The sequence below is a fragment of the Salvelinus alpinus genome, chromosome 2 (assembly GCF_045679555.1).
Source record: "Salvelinus alpinus chromosome 2, SLU_Salpinus.1, whole genome shotgun sequence".
In the NCBI taxonomy this organism is placed as follows: domain Eukaryota; kingdom Metazoa; phylum Chordata; class Actinopteri; order Salmoniformes; family Salmonidae; genus Salvelinus; species Salvelinus alpinus.
The window spans coordinates 28,702,738-28,718,252 of record NC_092087.1 but is presented as its reverse complement, the minus strand read 5'-3'; the positions used below and the strand labels follow the sequence as shown (position 1 = coordinate 28,718,252).

Here is a 15,515-nt window from a genome sequence, read left to right as displayed (position 1 = left end):
TTGTGCATTTAGGCTATCTGAAAAATAACTGGTTAAGTAAGGGGACCACAATCTTGGGATCACGGTACTGTAACCAATATGGAAAATGGTCCTCATTTTGTACATGAACACGTTGCTGTCTTTTAATACCAATATGCATGTCAATTTTCTAGTGTCACTGTTCAGTAGCATGTTAGCTAGCACAACAGCTAAGGTAGCAACAATATCAGCTGACATCAAAGCAAAACTTCCCTTTTCCAGATGGATCCCCTTCCCCTACCCGTGGTGTTGGAAGAAGCTGCATTGGGAAGAGGAATGGTAAACACCCAGGAATAATGTTTATGGTGCACTCACTCATAACCCTTTTTTTGAGGGATAAATTAGTGTATCGTCTTCAATCTTGATAAGGTAAGAAAATGTCTTATTCTATAAATGGAGCCTATACATTCATTATTTGTAACAATTAGATCTTTCATTGCTTTAAACTAGCAGCTAGCTCATCTTGATCATGTGTTCCTTCTTTCTTTCTTTCTGGAAGCAATCAGTTACAAGGCAAAAGGACAGATTGAGGCCTTCAATCAAACTGAGGACCGAGAAATGTGTGCACCGGGTCATGGCTTCTTACATGTATGGCTTTGAGATGTAAGTTAACAATTAGTAATTTTGGAAGAATAATATGATTTGCCAAATTAGGCTAAACTAAATTTGATGTTGCTTTTGTATTGTTATCACAGGCTGAACACTGACATTTTTGTAGCTTTCATGAGGCTTACACAAGTGTATGGTGGCAATTCCACCCTTTTCAAACTCATTTTCATTATCTCCAGCACAATACCAGTGTCTATATTTGTGAAAATTTAACATTCTCTACATTTTTAATTTTTTTAACTGCCTAAAAATATTCAGTGAAGATAACAGAGCATAATTTGCTAATTTAGGTCATGGATGGATCAATCTCTGACTAGCTGCTGAACACTCTCGGTATCTAAATTTATGCAGAGAAAACATAATTATTCAACATTCATTAAGATAGTTGAACACCGCCATTCTTTTAGCTTTCATGAGGCTTACACAAGTGTATGAGTTCCTTAAGAGCCTATAAGAATACCAATGTTTGGATAGTTACCACTTTGATACATTATGTAAATAATACTATATTTATCAGTATTATTATTATATTGCAATATATAACGTGCAAAAATATTCAAAGAACATTTTCATTTGCAGCATACAAACTTAAAGGGCAATTCCACCACTTTTCAACCTAATTTTCATTATCTCTAGCACAATACACATTTCTACTTACAGGAGCAGTCAAAGGTTTAGACACACCTACTCATTCAAGGGTTTTTCTTTATTTTTGCTATTTTCTACATTGTAGAATAATGTAGTAACCAACTAAAGTGTTAAACAAATCAAAACATATGTTATATTTGAGATTCTTCAAAGTAGCCATCCTTGCCTTGATGACAGCTTAGCACACTCTTGACATTTTCTCAACCAGCTTCATGAGATAGTCACCTGGAATTCATTTCAATTAACAGGTGTGCCTTGATAAAAGTTAATTTGTGGATTTCTTTCCTTCTTATTGTGTTTGAGCCAATCAGTTGTGTTGTGACAAGGTAGGCTTGATATACAGAAAATAGCCCTATTTGGTAAAATACCAAGTCTATATTATGGCAAGAATAAGCAAAGAGAAATGACAGTCCATCATTACTTTGAGACATGAAGGTCAGTAAATGCGGAACATTTCAAGAACTTTGAAAGTTTGTTCAAGTGCAGTCGCAATAACCATCAAGCGCTATGATGAAACTGGCTCTCATAAGGACCGCCACAGGAAAGGAAGACACAGAGTTACCTCTGCTGCAGAGGATAAGTGCATTAGAGTTACTAGCCTCAGACATTGCAGCCCAAATAAATGCTTCACAGAGTTCAAGTAACAGACACATCTCAACATCAACTGTTCAGAGGAGACTGTGTAAAATCAGGCCTTCATGGTGAATTGCTGTGAAGAAACCACTACTAAAGGACACCAATAAGAAGAAGAGACTTGTTTGGGCAAAGAAAAATGAGCAATGGACATTAGATCCATGGAAATTTGTCCTTTGGTCTAGAGTCCAAATTGGAGATTTTTGGTTCCAAACGCCATGTCTTTGTGAGACGCAGAGTAGATGAACGGATGATCTCCGCATGTGTTTCCCACTGTGATTTATTTCGAATTCAAGGCACACTTAACCAGCATGGCTACCACAGCATTCGGCAGCGATACGCCATCCTATCTGGTTTGCGCTTAGTGGGACTATCATTTGCTTTTCAAGAGGACAATAACCCAACACACCTCCAGGCTGTGTGAGGGCTATTTGACCAAGAAGGAGAGTGATGGAGTGTTGCATCAGATGACCTGGCCTCCACAATCACCCGACCTCAACCCAATTGAGATGGTTTGGGATGAGTTTGGACCGCAGAGGGAAGGAAAAGCAGCCAAAAAGTGCTCAGCATATGTGGGAACTCCTTCAAGACTGTTGGAAAAGCATTCCTCATTTAGCTGGTTGAGAGAATGCCAAGAGTGTGCAAAGGGTGGCTACTTTGAATAATCCCAAATCTAAAATATATTTTAATTTGTTTAACACTTTTACTCCATGATTCCATATGTGTTATTTCATAGTTGATGCCTTCACTATTATTCTAAAATGTAGAAAATAGTCAAAATAAAGAAAAACCCTTGAATGAGTAAGTGTGTCCAAACTTTTGACTAGTACTGTATGTGAAAAAGGCGCTTTTCCACGTTTTGTAGAAAAATATATAAAGTAAAACATTTATGCCTCAAAAATTTTTAGATGTGTGATTTTCAAACACTTTGAGATTCGCAGTGACATGGAGATCAAGAAAATAACCTCCTTCTGGCTTGAAACTCATTGCAGATTTTGAAAATCACAGTTTTTCTTACTTTTAATCCTACCCTGTGATGTCACAGAGAAGCACTTTCTTCTTATCTTTTTAACCACAGATCATAGAAACACATATGTAGACATTGCTATGGTGCTGGAGATAATGAATGAGGTTGAAAAGTGGCGGAGTTGTCCTTTAATATGATGAACAGGAATAACATTTACTCTCACGGGTGGCCAGAAAATAACTATATGAAAGCTACGCCCCTGAAAATAAGCCACGCCTCCTGAAAATTACATAAAAAAATACCCAGCTGCCGGGTCAAACCAGCATGAAAGTGAATGGGCGCATTTGAGTGGTAAGCGTAAAACTAGACCAAAGTCTGGGTAATTCCAAATTTGGGTAATCCCAACAACCCAACTGGCTGGGTCAAAATAACCTGGTGTGTGTTCTGTCCAATATTTACCCAGCGTTGGGTTACCAAATAACCACATTTTTAACCCAGCATTTTTTTGGTGTAGTGTTCACATTTCATCTAAATGTTGTAGCTACATACAAATATGAAATAAACAATTTATTTGGGAAATATCCCGTCTTTGCTCTTTTCTTCATTAGAATGCTGATGATTTCAAGTTGTATTGGATTCATTTTGACCTGTTAAGGCATTGAATACATGTTGTTTAGTGTATTTAGAAATGTTTTGTATGTTTAGTTTACTCTGTGAGAAGCAAGTTCTTTTAAAGTTATATGTGATTTGGTTTATGTAGATACAACATTTCAATGTTGTTTATACACAATGTTGCCAAAAACCTGATTTAATTTCCATATTCATAATGAGTTTGCAGCAATTTTTTAGCAATCAGTAGAATGTTCACCACAAGTTTCTCAGAATTGCTTACCAGAAGTTTGCAAATCTCCGCAAATTGGCCGCAACAGTTTGCCACAAAACTAATTTGCATGTGAAAATATGATCTTGCTGTAAATTTGCATCAAATTGGGCCAAAGATTTGCCACAAATGTTTGTCAGAAGCCTGTCTCACCACTCCCCACTAGAGATTTTTTCAGCAACCAATTGCACTGATCATTGAATATAGCAATGAACTATCTATGAGAGTTTTTTCTCCCGTTGAAGAAAAACCCTGTGACACTGCCTATAAATAATAGAATAATAAATAAATAATAAAATAATTAGAATAATAAATAATAAGATAATAGAGCGTAATTTGCGAATTTAGCTCATGGGATGATCAATCTCTGACTAGCTGTTGAACACTGTGTATAAAAATGAATGCGCAGAAAATTTTATTATTCAACATTCATTAAGATATTTTTTTATGTGCACACTGATTTGAGAAGCCGACAATATTTGATGTGTATTTGTTTGCTAAACATGAGAATATGTTCATGGGAGTAATATGGAATTATATTTAGGCAACATTACATTTTAAAGGTCAAATACTTACATTGCTTTACAAAAAGTAACAATTACACAGAGCCTATTCAGTGGAAACATAATTAATAAGCAGCTTAATTAAAGAACCGGGAAAAGATGCCACTGGGAAATAGGGTTTTCAGCAAAATAATTACCCTCTGTAAAATTGATCTCCTTTTCATTTGAACTGTGCTTATTCTCATCTTATAAACATTTCATCTATCTCTCCACCTATTAAAATGTAAACATTGCAGGTACGTCTATTATAGAAGATATGCACAAACTCAAAACACAGCTTTATTTTCTCTTTATAAGGTAACAAAGTGGGGAAATAGGACAAAGACTTAAAAAAAGCAGTGCAGCAAATACAACACAATGCTTGGTGGAAAATCCTTCCATTTCAATGACCACGCAATACTTGTTCAGTTGTGTCTTTAAAAAGCCCCATGTCAGTCAAGAGCCCCTAACACGCAGAATGATAGTAGCTACAGTATGGTAAAGTGGGTTAATGCAGCTGTGCTCATCTCTGACTCCTTCATAGCAGTGGGGATGAGAAGCCTGGATCAAAACATCTCCCTCCAATTGTCATGTCTCGCGCTACGGGCTCACCACTCACCACCGTTCTCCAAATGACACTCATCCACATTTTTCAGAGATGGTTTCATTAACACCGGTGGAACAGAGATAGCAGGGAGAGATTGGGGGCCGCTCGCTAATCCCTGCCTGTCTCCTGCCATTCATCAGTCAGATGCTGTAGCACGTTGATGAATTACTTACAAAAACATATCTCTGGGTAAATGTGTGTCATAAATGTGAAGGAGTGTGAAAGCGCCCAGTCAGGGGAGATTTCTGCTATAATTTGTTATTTTAAACTACGGGGAGGCCTCATAAACTGACAAGCAGAGGGGTGGCTTGTTTGACATGACTTAAACATGGCAAATGCCAAGAGGTTTATGAGTCACCTTACTGTATAATTTCATATGTACACTCATACTGTATGTACTCACAGTTCTCATAGGAATCAGAATCATGAACACAGTGGGATTCCCTGGCCCAAAAACATTTGACAAGAATTTGAATTAGACAGACTCTCCCATTTCCTGGTAACAGTTATGTCAGCAGCCCCAAACCATGTGCTTTGTTCATTTCTGGGCAGCTGTCCCTGTTGTGCTGCCTGACCCGACCTGAACCACACAGAAGAGCAGCGCCAGAGTGAGGGTTGAGCCCAGACGGACTCCCTCTCAGAGCCTGGCACAGATGGCTGTGTCTGCTTGGCATGAAACCTGGGACCCTGTGGGCCACCCTGGCACGAACTGTATTCCAGCAGCACCGCCTGGGTGAAGGAAGAGGCCTCAGCTCACTGGGCAGGGCAGGTCTGGCATTGCACTGGGTGAGTCTGTGTGACAAAGCCCCTACTTAACAATGGGGGATATACAGTGCCTTGCAAAAGTATTCATCCCCCTTGGAGTTTTTACATTTTGTTGCATTACAATCTGTAATTTAAATAGATTTTTATTTGGATTTCATGTGATGGACATACACAAAATACTACAAATTGGTGAAGTGAAATGAAAAATATTACTTGTTTAAAAAAATTATAAAACCCCCCCCCGGAAAAGTGGTGTGTGCATATGTATTCACGCCCTTTGCTATGAAGCCCCTAAATAAAATCTGGTGGAACCAATTACCTTCAGAAATCACAAAATTAGTTAAATAAAGTCCACCTGTGTGCAATCTAAGTGTCACATGATCTGTCACATGATCTCAGCATATACCCATGTTCTGAAAGGCCCCAGAGTCTGCAACACCACTAAGCAAGGGGCACCACCAAGAAAGCGGCACCATGAAGACCAAGGAGCTCTCCAAACAGGTCAGGGACAAAGTTGTGGAGAAGTACAGACCAGGGTTGGGTTAAAAAAAATATCAGAAACTTTGAACATCCCACAGAGGACCATTAAATTCATTATTAAAAAATGGAAAGAATATGGCACCACAACAAACCTGCCAAGAGAGGGCCGCCCACCAAAACTCACAGACCAGGCAAGGAGGGCATTAATCAGAGAGGCAGCAAAGATACTAAAGATAACCCTGAAGGAGCTGCAAACCTCCACAGTGGAGATTGGAGTATCTGTCCATAGGACCATTTTAAGCCGCACACTCCAGAGAGCTGGGCTTTACGGAAGAGTGGCCAGAAAAAAGCCATTGCTTAAAGAACTGCCAAAAGGGGCGGAGTTAGCCTGCAGAGTTCTGTCATACTATCCAGGTCTGTGCCCCAAAAATTTCAGCTTCTACTTTTAAAAATCCACTTTCTGCCCCCAGCTGTGCCCTGGACACCATATATGGATTGACTGCCCCCTATCTATCATCAGAACTCGTACTGTTTGGTGACCTAAACTGGGACATGCTTAACACCCAGTCCGTCCTACAATCTAAGATAGATGCCCTAAATCTCACACAAATTATCAATGAACCTACCAGGCACAACCCCAAATCCGTAAACACGGGCACCCTCATAGATATCATCCTAACCAACCTGCCCTCCAAATACACCTCTGCTGTCTTCAACCAAGATCTCAGCGATCACTGCCTCATTGCCTGCATCCGTAATGGGTCTGTGGTCAAAATACCACCCCTCATCACTGTCAAATGCTCCCTAAAAGACTTCAGCAAGCAGCCCTTTCTAATCGACCTGGCCCGGGTATCCTGGAAGGATGTTGACATTCCGTCAGTAGAAGATGCCTGGTTATTCTTTAAAAGTGCTTTCCTCACCATCTTAAATAAGCATGCCCCATTCAAAAAATTTGAACCAGGAACAGATATAGACCTTGCTTCACTCCAGACCTGACTGCCCTTGACCAGCACAAAAACATCCTGTGGCGTACTGCATTAGCATCGAATAGCTCCTGCGATATCCAACTTTTCAGGGAAGTTAGGAACCAATATAGACCGGCAGTTAGGAAAGCAAAGGCTAGCTTTTTCAAACAGGAATTTGCATCCTGTAGCACAAACTCCAAAAAGTTCTGGGACACTGTAAAGTCCATGGAGAACAAGAGCACCTCCTCCCAGCTGCCCACTGCACTGAGGCTAGGAAACACTGTCATCACCGATAAATCCACGATAATTGAGAATTTCAATCAGCATTTTTCTACGGCTCAACAGCCATGCACCCCCCACAGCAACTTGCCCAAGCCTCCCCCATTTCTCCTTCACCCAAATCCATTTAGACGATGTTCTGAAAGAGCTGCAAAATCTGGACCCCTACAAATCAGCCGGGCTAGACAATCTTATTAAAATTATCCACCGCAATTGTTGCAACCCCTATTACTAGCCTGTTCAACCTCTCTTTCGTATCGTCTGAGATCCCCAAAGATTGGAATGCTGCCGCGGTCATCCCCCTCTTCAAAGGGGTAGACACTCTAGACCCAAACTGTTACAGACCTATATCTAGCCTATCATGCCTTTCTAAGGTCTTCGAAAGCCAAGTTAACTAACCTCCAGACGAGCTTCAATGCCATACAACTCTCCTTCCGTGGCCTCCAACTGCTCTTAAATGCAAGTAAAACTAAATGCATGCTCTTCAACTGATCGCTGCTTGCACCTGCCCTCCCGTACAGCATCACTACTCTGGACGGTTCTGACTTAGAATATGTGGACACCTAGGCAACACCTAGGCAACACCTAGGCAACTACAAATGCCTAGGTGTCTGGTTAGATTGTAAACTCTACTTCCAGACTCACATTAAGCATCTCCAATCCAAAATGAAATCTAGAATCGGCTTCCTATTTCGCAACAAAGCATCCTTCACTCATGCTGCAAAACATACCCTCGTAAAACTGGCTATCCTACCGATCCTTGACTTTGGCGATGTCATTTACAAAATAGTCTCCAACACTCTACTCAGCAAATTGGATGCAGTCTATCACAGTGCCATCCGTTTTGTCACCAAAGCCGCATATACTACCCACCACTGCGACCTGTATGCTCTCGTTGGCTGGCCCTTGCTTCATATTCGTCGCCAAACCCACTGGCTCCAGGTCATCTATAAGTCTATGCTAGGTAAGCCCCGCATTATCTCAGCTCACTGGTCACCATAGCAGCACCCACCCATAGCACGCGCTCCAGCAGGTATATTTCACTGGTCACCCCCAAAGCCAATTCCTCATTTGGCCGCCTTTCCTTCCAGTTCTCTGCAACCAATGACTGGAACAGATTGCAAAAATCACTGAAGCTGGAGACTCTTATCTCCCTCACTAACTTTAAGCACATGCTGTCAGTGCAGCTCACAGATGACTGCACCTGTAAATAGCCCATCCAACTACCTCATCCCTATACTGGTATTTTTTTGTGTTGCTCCTTTGCACCCCAGTATCTCTACTTGCACATTCATCTTCTGAACATCTATCACTCCAGTGTTTAATTGCTAAACTGTAATTATTTAGCCACTACGGCCTATTTATTGCCTTACTTACCTCCCTTATCTTACCTCATTTGCACACACTCTATAGACTTTTCTATTGTGTTATTTACTGTATGTTTGTTTATTCCATGTGTAACTCTGTGTTGTTGTTTGTGTCGGACTGCTTTGCTTTATCTTGGCTAGGTCGCAGTTGTAAATGAGAACTTGTTCTCAACTGGCCTACCTGGTTAAATAAAGGTGAAATAAATGTTTTTTTTAAAGAAACAAATAAGCAAATATGTTTGGTAGTTGCCAAAAGCCATGTGGGAGACTCTCCAAACATATGGAAGAAGGTACTCTGGTCAGATGAGTTTAAAATGAGCTTTTTGGCCATCAAGGAAAACACTATGTCTGGCGCAAACCCAACACCTCTCATCACCCCAAGAACACCATCCCCACAGTGAAGGATGGTGGTGGCAGCATCATGCTGTGGGGATGTTTTTCCATCGGCAGCGAGTGGGAAATTGGTCAGAATTGAAGGAATGATGGATGGATGATTGACATGGATTTAACAAGTGACATAAATAAGGGATTATAGCTTTCACCCGGATTCACCTGGTCAGTTTGTCATGGAAAGAGCAGGTGTTCTTAATGTTTTGTATACTCAGTGTAGGACACAGGGGAAGGAAGGAGTCAGTCGGTGTAGGAGGTGGGGGGTTAACGGCCAGGGATGACAGGAAGTAAGGGAAGTGAGAGAGGATAATAGTGCTAGTTCTCTGATGGTGGATTGTCTGGCGTGTTATTACAAATCAGCCAGAGAGCAGGGATGCAAGCTAGCTAATGACTAATGGGTATTGGAAAAAACATTAAGATTAGTTACAGATCACATTGAAGAGTAATATGATCACAACCTACTCTAAAAGTCAATTGGGCGAGTCAAATTTATGGGTATTTAATGTAGGACATAAAATAAACTAGAGGGCTCAAATACAGCAGGCGATTCCAGCGGAATTGGGTCTTGTTTGTTGCACACACTTACTCAGAATGTATACTCAATTTGGCAAAAAATCTAAATGGAAAAAAATCCCATATAATTTTACGTTGTAATAGCTCTGTACTGTACCTAGTTTACTCATTGTGCAGTGAGACCACAGCTATGTGCCAATACCCAAACATGTTTGTGCTGTCTCTGTTTCTTTGGAGAACTTGCCACTATCAGGGCCTTCAATGCACTCCAGCGGACAGCAAAGTGCAGCCTAGAACCCTGGAAAGTCAATACACACATTTGCACCCAGCCAAACACTGCTAGTGTACAGCTTTGAGAGCTTGCCATCAAGAGCTGACTCTGGGCACAGCTCAGCTGAAGTCCTTTAAATCTATCCTTGGCCCTCTCCCTTTCTCCTTCCCTCTCTCCCCTAATCTCTCTCTCTCTCTCTAGCCTAATCAAATCATTCAGAATATGTGCTTTACAGTGTTATCTGGCTGCCTGTAAAGGTGCAGAAATCCCACAAGTCTGGCTCCAGCTCAGAGATGAAGGGCAGCTAACAGCCGTGGGTGGCTGTCCCTTGACTTGACAGCTTCTGAAACCTGCAGCCCCTTTCTTACTGTATGTGATCTCAATTCTGTCTTCCCCAACAGGGCTGGGATTTGCTCAAAGTGTGTGTGAGGAGGCGTCAATGCCAACCTGCTGTCTGTCAGCTGGGGGTTGACTCACAGGGAGAACCTCAGGGAGTATCTGGAGGGACATCACATCAGAGGGCCCAGGAGACATGGTGTGTGGTGCCGGAGCAACAATCTCTCCCTCAACGTCAGCAAGACATTGATCAGAGCTGATCGTGGACTACAGGAAATGGGGGGGTGAGCACGCCCTCATCCACATCGACACGGCGGCAGTGGATCATGTAGACAGCTTCAAATTCCTCGGTGTCCAAATCACTAAAGAATGAAAATGGTCCAAACACACACGCACAGTTGTGAAGAAGGCACGGCAGTGCCTCTCCCCCTCGGGAGGTTGAAAAAGATTGGCATGGGCCCTCAAATCCTCAAAAGGTTCTACAGCTGTACCATTGAGAGCATATTGACTGGATGCATCACTGCTTGGTATGGCAATAGCACCTCCCTCCGAGGGTTGTGTGGACAGCCCAGTACATCACTGGGGCCGAACTCCCACCATCCAGGACCTTTATATCAGGCGGTGTGAAAAGAAGGCCTGGAAAATCGTTAAAGACTCGAACCACCCAAGCCATAGACAATTTTCTCTACGACCCCAAGTAATACGATAAATAGCTAACAAAATAGCTACAGACTATCTGAGTTATTGACCTTTTATTTCTCTATGCACACTCACAGGGCCCTACACACACTGTCACTCCAACACACACACAAACACTCACTCCATCATTTTCAAACACAAACACTCACTCCATCATCACCCTTGACTATTTACACATTTTGTTACAGCCTTATTCTAAAATGGATTAAATTGTTTTTCCCCCTCATCAATCTACACACAATACCCCATAATGACAAAGCAAAAACAGGTTTTTAGAAACACAAAAAAAAGAAAATATCACATTTACATAAGTATTCAGACCCTTTACTCAGTACTTGGTTGAAGCACCTTTGGCAGCGATTACAGCTTTGAATCTTCTTGGGTATGATGCTACAAGCTTGGCACAACTGTATTTGGGGAGTTTCTCCCATTCTTCTCTGCAGATCCTCTCAAGGTCTGTTAGGTTGGATGGGGAGCGTCGCAGCACAGCTATTTTCAGGTCTCTCAAGAGATGTTCGATAGGGTTCCTGTCCGGGCTTTGGCTGGGCCACTCAAGGACATTCAGAGACTTGTCCCGAAGCCACTACTGGATTGTCTTGCCTGTGTGCTTAGGGTCGTTGTCCTGTTGGAAGGTGAAACTGCTCCCCAGTCTGAGGTCCTGAGTGCTCTGGAGCATGTTCTCATCAAGGGTCTCTTTGTACCTTGCTCCATTCATATCTCCCTCGATCCTGGCGTGTCTTCCAGTCCCTGCCACTGAAAAACATATGCTGCCACCACCAGGCTTCACCTTAGGGATGGTGCCAGGTTTCCTCCAGATGTGACGCTTGGCATTCAGGCCAAAGAGTTCAATCTTGGTTTCATCAGACCAGAGAATGCTGTTTCTCATGGTCTGAGAGTCCTTTAGGTGCCTTTTGGCAAATTCCAAGCGGGCTGTCATGTGCCTTTTATTGAGGAATGACTTCTGTCTGGCTCTATCATAAAGACCTGATTGGTGGAGTGCTGCAGATGTGGTTGTCCTTCTGGAAGGTTCTCCCATCTCTACAGAGGAACTCTGGAGCTCTGTCAGAGTGCCCATCAGGTTCTTGGTCACCTCCCTGACTGAGGCCCTTCTCCCCCGATTGCTCAGTTTGGCCGGGTGGCCAGCTCTAGGAAGAGCCTTGGTGGTTCCAAACTTCTTCCATTGAAGAATGATGTAGGCAACTGTGTTCTTGGGGACCGTCAATGCTGCAGATATTTTTTGATACCCTTCCCCAGATCTGTGCCTCGACACAATCCTGTCTCGGAGCTCTACGGACAATTTTTTGTTCTGATATGCACTGTCAACTGTGGGACCTCATATAGACAGTCGTGTGCCTTTCCAAATCATGTGCAATCAATTGAATTGACCACATGTGGACTCCAATTAAGTTGTGGAAACAGCTCAAGGATGATCAATGGAAACAGGGTGCACCTGAGCTTAATTTAAAGTCTCATATCAAAGGGTCTGAATACTTATGTAAATAAGGTATTTCTGTTTTAAATGTTTAATACATTTGCAAACATTTCTAAAACCCTTTTTTGCTTTGTCATTATGGGGTATTGTGTATAGATTGATGGGTAAAACAAATATTTATTCAATTTTAGAATAAGGCTGTAACGTAACAAATTTTGGAAAAAGTCTGAATACTTTCCGAATGCACTGTATCTACCTCCATCACTCCAGTATCACTGCGCATTGCAAATATGGTATTGGAACTGTATATTTCCTGTATATACTATGCTTACTTACTTTATTGTGTATTTCACATTTCTTATTTTACTTTTTTTCTAGTAATAATGTACATTATTGGGTTTTGAGTTGTGCATGAAACTTGAACTTGAAACTGTCAACAGTCAGGACCTGCCAGTGCCAAGCTCCTTCATAGACCCTGTGCGTCTGGTTGGTAAGACTCTTACTCCAGATAAAAGACACTGGAGAGAAGTATATGTGATATGGGCCAATCACTAGATCAGAGGTGCTCCTCTAACATTCAAAGCCTGAGTCCATTCCATTCTGATTCCACAGCAGGCAGCTAGAATTTGGTGTATGAAAGACTGAGCTTAAAGAGAAGACATTATCATGTTATTGCCATAATCATCGGACAATGTGAGAAAAATCCTCGGCTCCAATTCTTCATGACATAAATACTCTGAGACTATTCAACCCCATAATGCAGGGTGAGTACTTAATGTGCCATTGAAGTGCTATTAAAAAGTAAAACTGTAAAACTGATTCAACTCATTCAACTGTGAGTGACTACATACAATAGCAGGAAAACCCATAAACAGCCATTCTTGTGTCAACACTGCAAATAAAATATATATGTATTTTACTATGTATGAACTGTCGTCTGCTGCTATAACAACATTTGCTATGGTTACATACAGGAGTTCACACAACAGCCAAGTTCAGTGTGTCATCACCAAGGCATAAACTAAACAGATTTTCCTTTATAAAGAGGACACCTCTTTTGTCGGAGAGGATACCGCAAGGATGGGAGGCCATATAAAGAGATCTGGTAGCTGCCAGTCGTTTTTGGAAGCATGCAACCTCATAGGTAGAGAGGGCCATCAATACATGAATAAACCATAGATAGCTTCTCCTCTGCCTCTGCAGTAGTGGAGTCAGCTGGCCAGACACAGTTCAGCAGGTTAAAACATCTACAGAGGATCTACTGAGGTTGGTGATCAGGTGGGGCAGCCTTTCAGCACATTGCCGCTCTACAGATTAAAGGAGTTCTTAATGGATAGAGCAGCTCAAGGGCTCTTGAGTATCCTCGCCTCCTTTGAATCGAAGGTTTCAGTTCTAACAAGCCTCTTAATAATGTTTGCCTGATAAATCTATTTAGCCTTGGCCAATGCAATTCACTCTTGCCAGCTGTAATTAATTCAACAACTGACTACTAAGTTTATTAATCAATTATTGAACGCTTCTTTAGTGAATCCTCACCATCGTAGGTTCCACTCTCCAGCAGAAGGCCACTCTCCTCCAGGATACGGAAGTCTTCCACGCTGATGAAGTTGTAGTCCACACCCGGTACCTCCCTTTCTCTGGGCAGCCGCGTGGTGCCTGTTAATCACACAAACAAATACAAACATGAGCATATGAGAATGCAACAACAATTGAATATAGAATGAGCCCATGAACACTGATGCCAAGGGTAGGAAACATATGGAGGGAGGGCCTATTTAGTGCTCACTGGTATCACAGATAGATCAAAGAAAAGGACATGGGGATTGTGTGATATTAGCATTAGGGGGTTCACAGCATTCGCTCATTAACAGGATGTCTGTTTCTGTCTTCTTATGCCAACTTTAGTCCCTGAAAATGTCCCCCATAAGGCAATTACTGAGGGCACCGCTACATGCCAAGCCTCTATCTCACCTGCAGCATCATTTAGATGTCACACCAATATTGCTGCTACTGTAACTATTCCATTGTCAACCTGTTGAGGGAAACATGAGGATGAACTGTGCTTTGCTTTGAGGGTGCTGAGTATCTACTTGGGAGCAGAGTCTTTGAGCACACTTCTAACTTTTTACCCCCAACACAGTCAATATAGTCGTTCCATATGAATTTAATCACTTTCTCCTCCACCCATTTAATTTGAATGAAATATTCCATACATGTTTGCTAATGGTAGAAGTGATGATACAGTTACTTTTTGGACCTGAATGTCAAAACATTCAGGAGATAGAGGTGTTCAAAGTTGACCCCTTTTGCATACTCTACCCAACCATCAGATATCCATGTCTTCATCACTGAAAAAACAGTTGAGTTTGATATCATTTGAAAGTTTACAAAGTTTACAAACAGGGTTGTCAATCTATTTAATGATTAGTAAAAAAATATATATATATACACAGTACCAGTCCAAAATTTGGACACCCCTACTCATTCACAGGTTTTTTCTTAATTTTTACTATTTTCTACATTGTATAATAATAGTGAAGACATCAAAACTATGAAATAACACATATGGAATCATCTAATAACCCAAAAAGTTTTAAACAAATCCAAATATATTTTAGATTCTTCAAAGTAGCCACCCTTTGTCTTGATGACAGCTTTGCGCACTCTTGGCAATCTCCCAACCAGCTAAATGAGGAATGCTTTTCCAACAGTCTTGAAGGAGTTCCCACATATGCTGAGCACTTTTTGGCTGCTTTTCCTTCACTCTGCGGTCCAAACTCATCCCAAACCATCTCAATTGGGTTGAGGTCGGGTGATTGTGGAGGCCAGGTCATCTGATGCAGCACTCCATCACTCTCCTTCTTGGTCAAATAGCCCTTACACAGCCTGGAGGTGTCCTGTTAAAAAACAAATGACAGTCCCACTAAGCACAAACACGATGGGATGGCGTATCGCTGCAGAATGTTGTGGTAGCCATGCTGGTTAAGTGTGCCTTGAATTCTAAATAAATCACTGACAGTCTCACCAGCAAAGCACCCCCACACCATCACATGTTCTCCTCCATGCTTCATGGTGGGAACCACACATGCGGAGATCATCCGTTCACCTATTCTG

The 15,515-nt window shown here is 41.7% G+C and overlaps 1 protein-coding gene across 3 annotated transcripts in view; it reads right to left on the bottom strand.

Annotated features, from left to right (window-relative positions):
- The window catches only part of LOC139557959 (membrane-associated guanylate kinase, WW and PDZ domain-containing protein 3-like), a 153,665-nt gene that overhangs the window by 31,926 nt on the left and 106,224 nt on the right, over positions 1-15,515 (bottom strand). For all 3 annotated transcript variants that reach the window (XM_071373350.1, XM_071373341.1, XM_071373345.1), the window contains exon 3: positions 13,938-14,057. In XM_071373350.1, the coding sequence (XP_071229451.1) occupies positions 13,938-14,057 (120 nt within the window). The remainder of the gene's footprint in view (positions 1-13,937; positions 14,058-15,515) is intronic.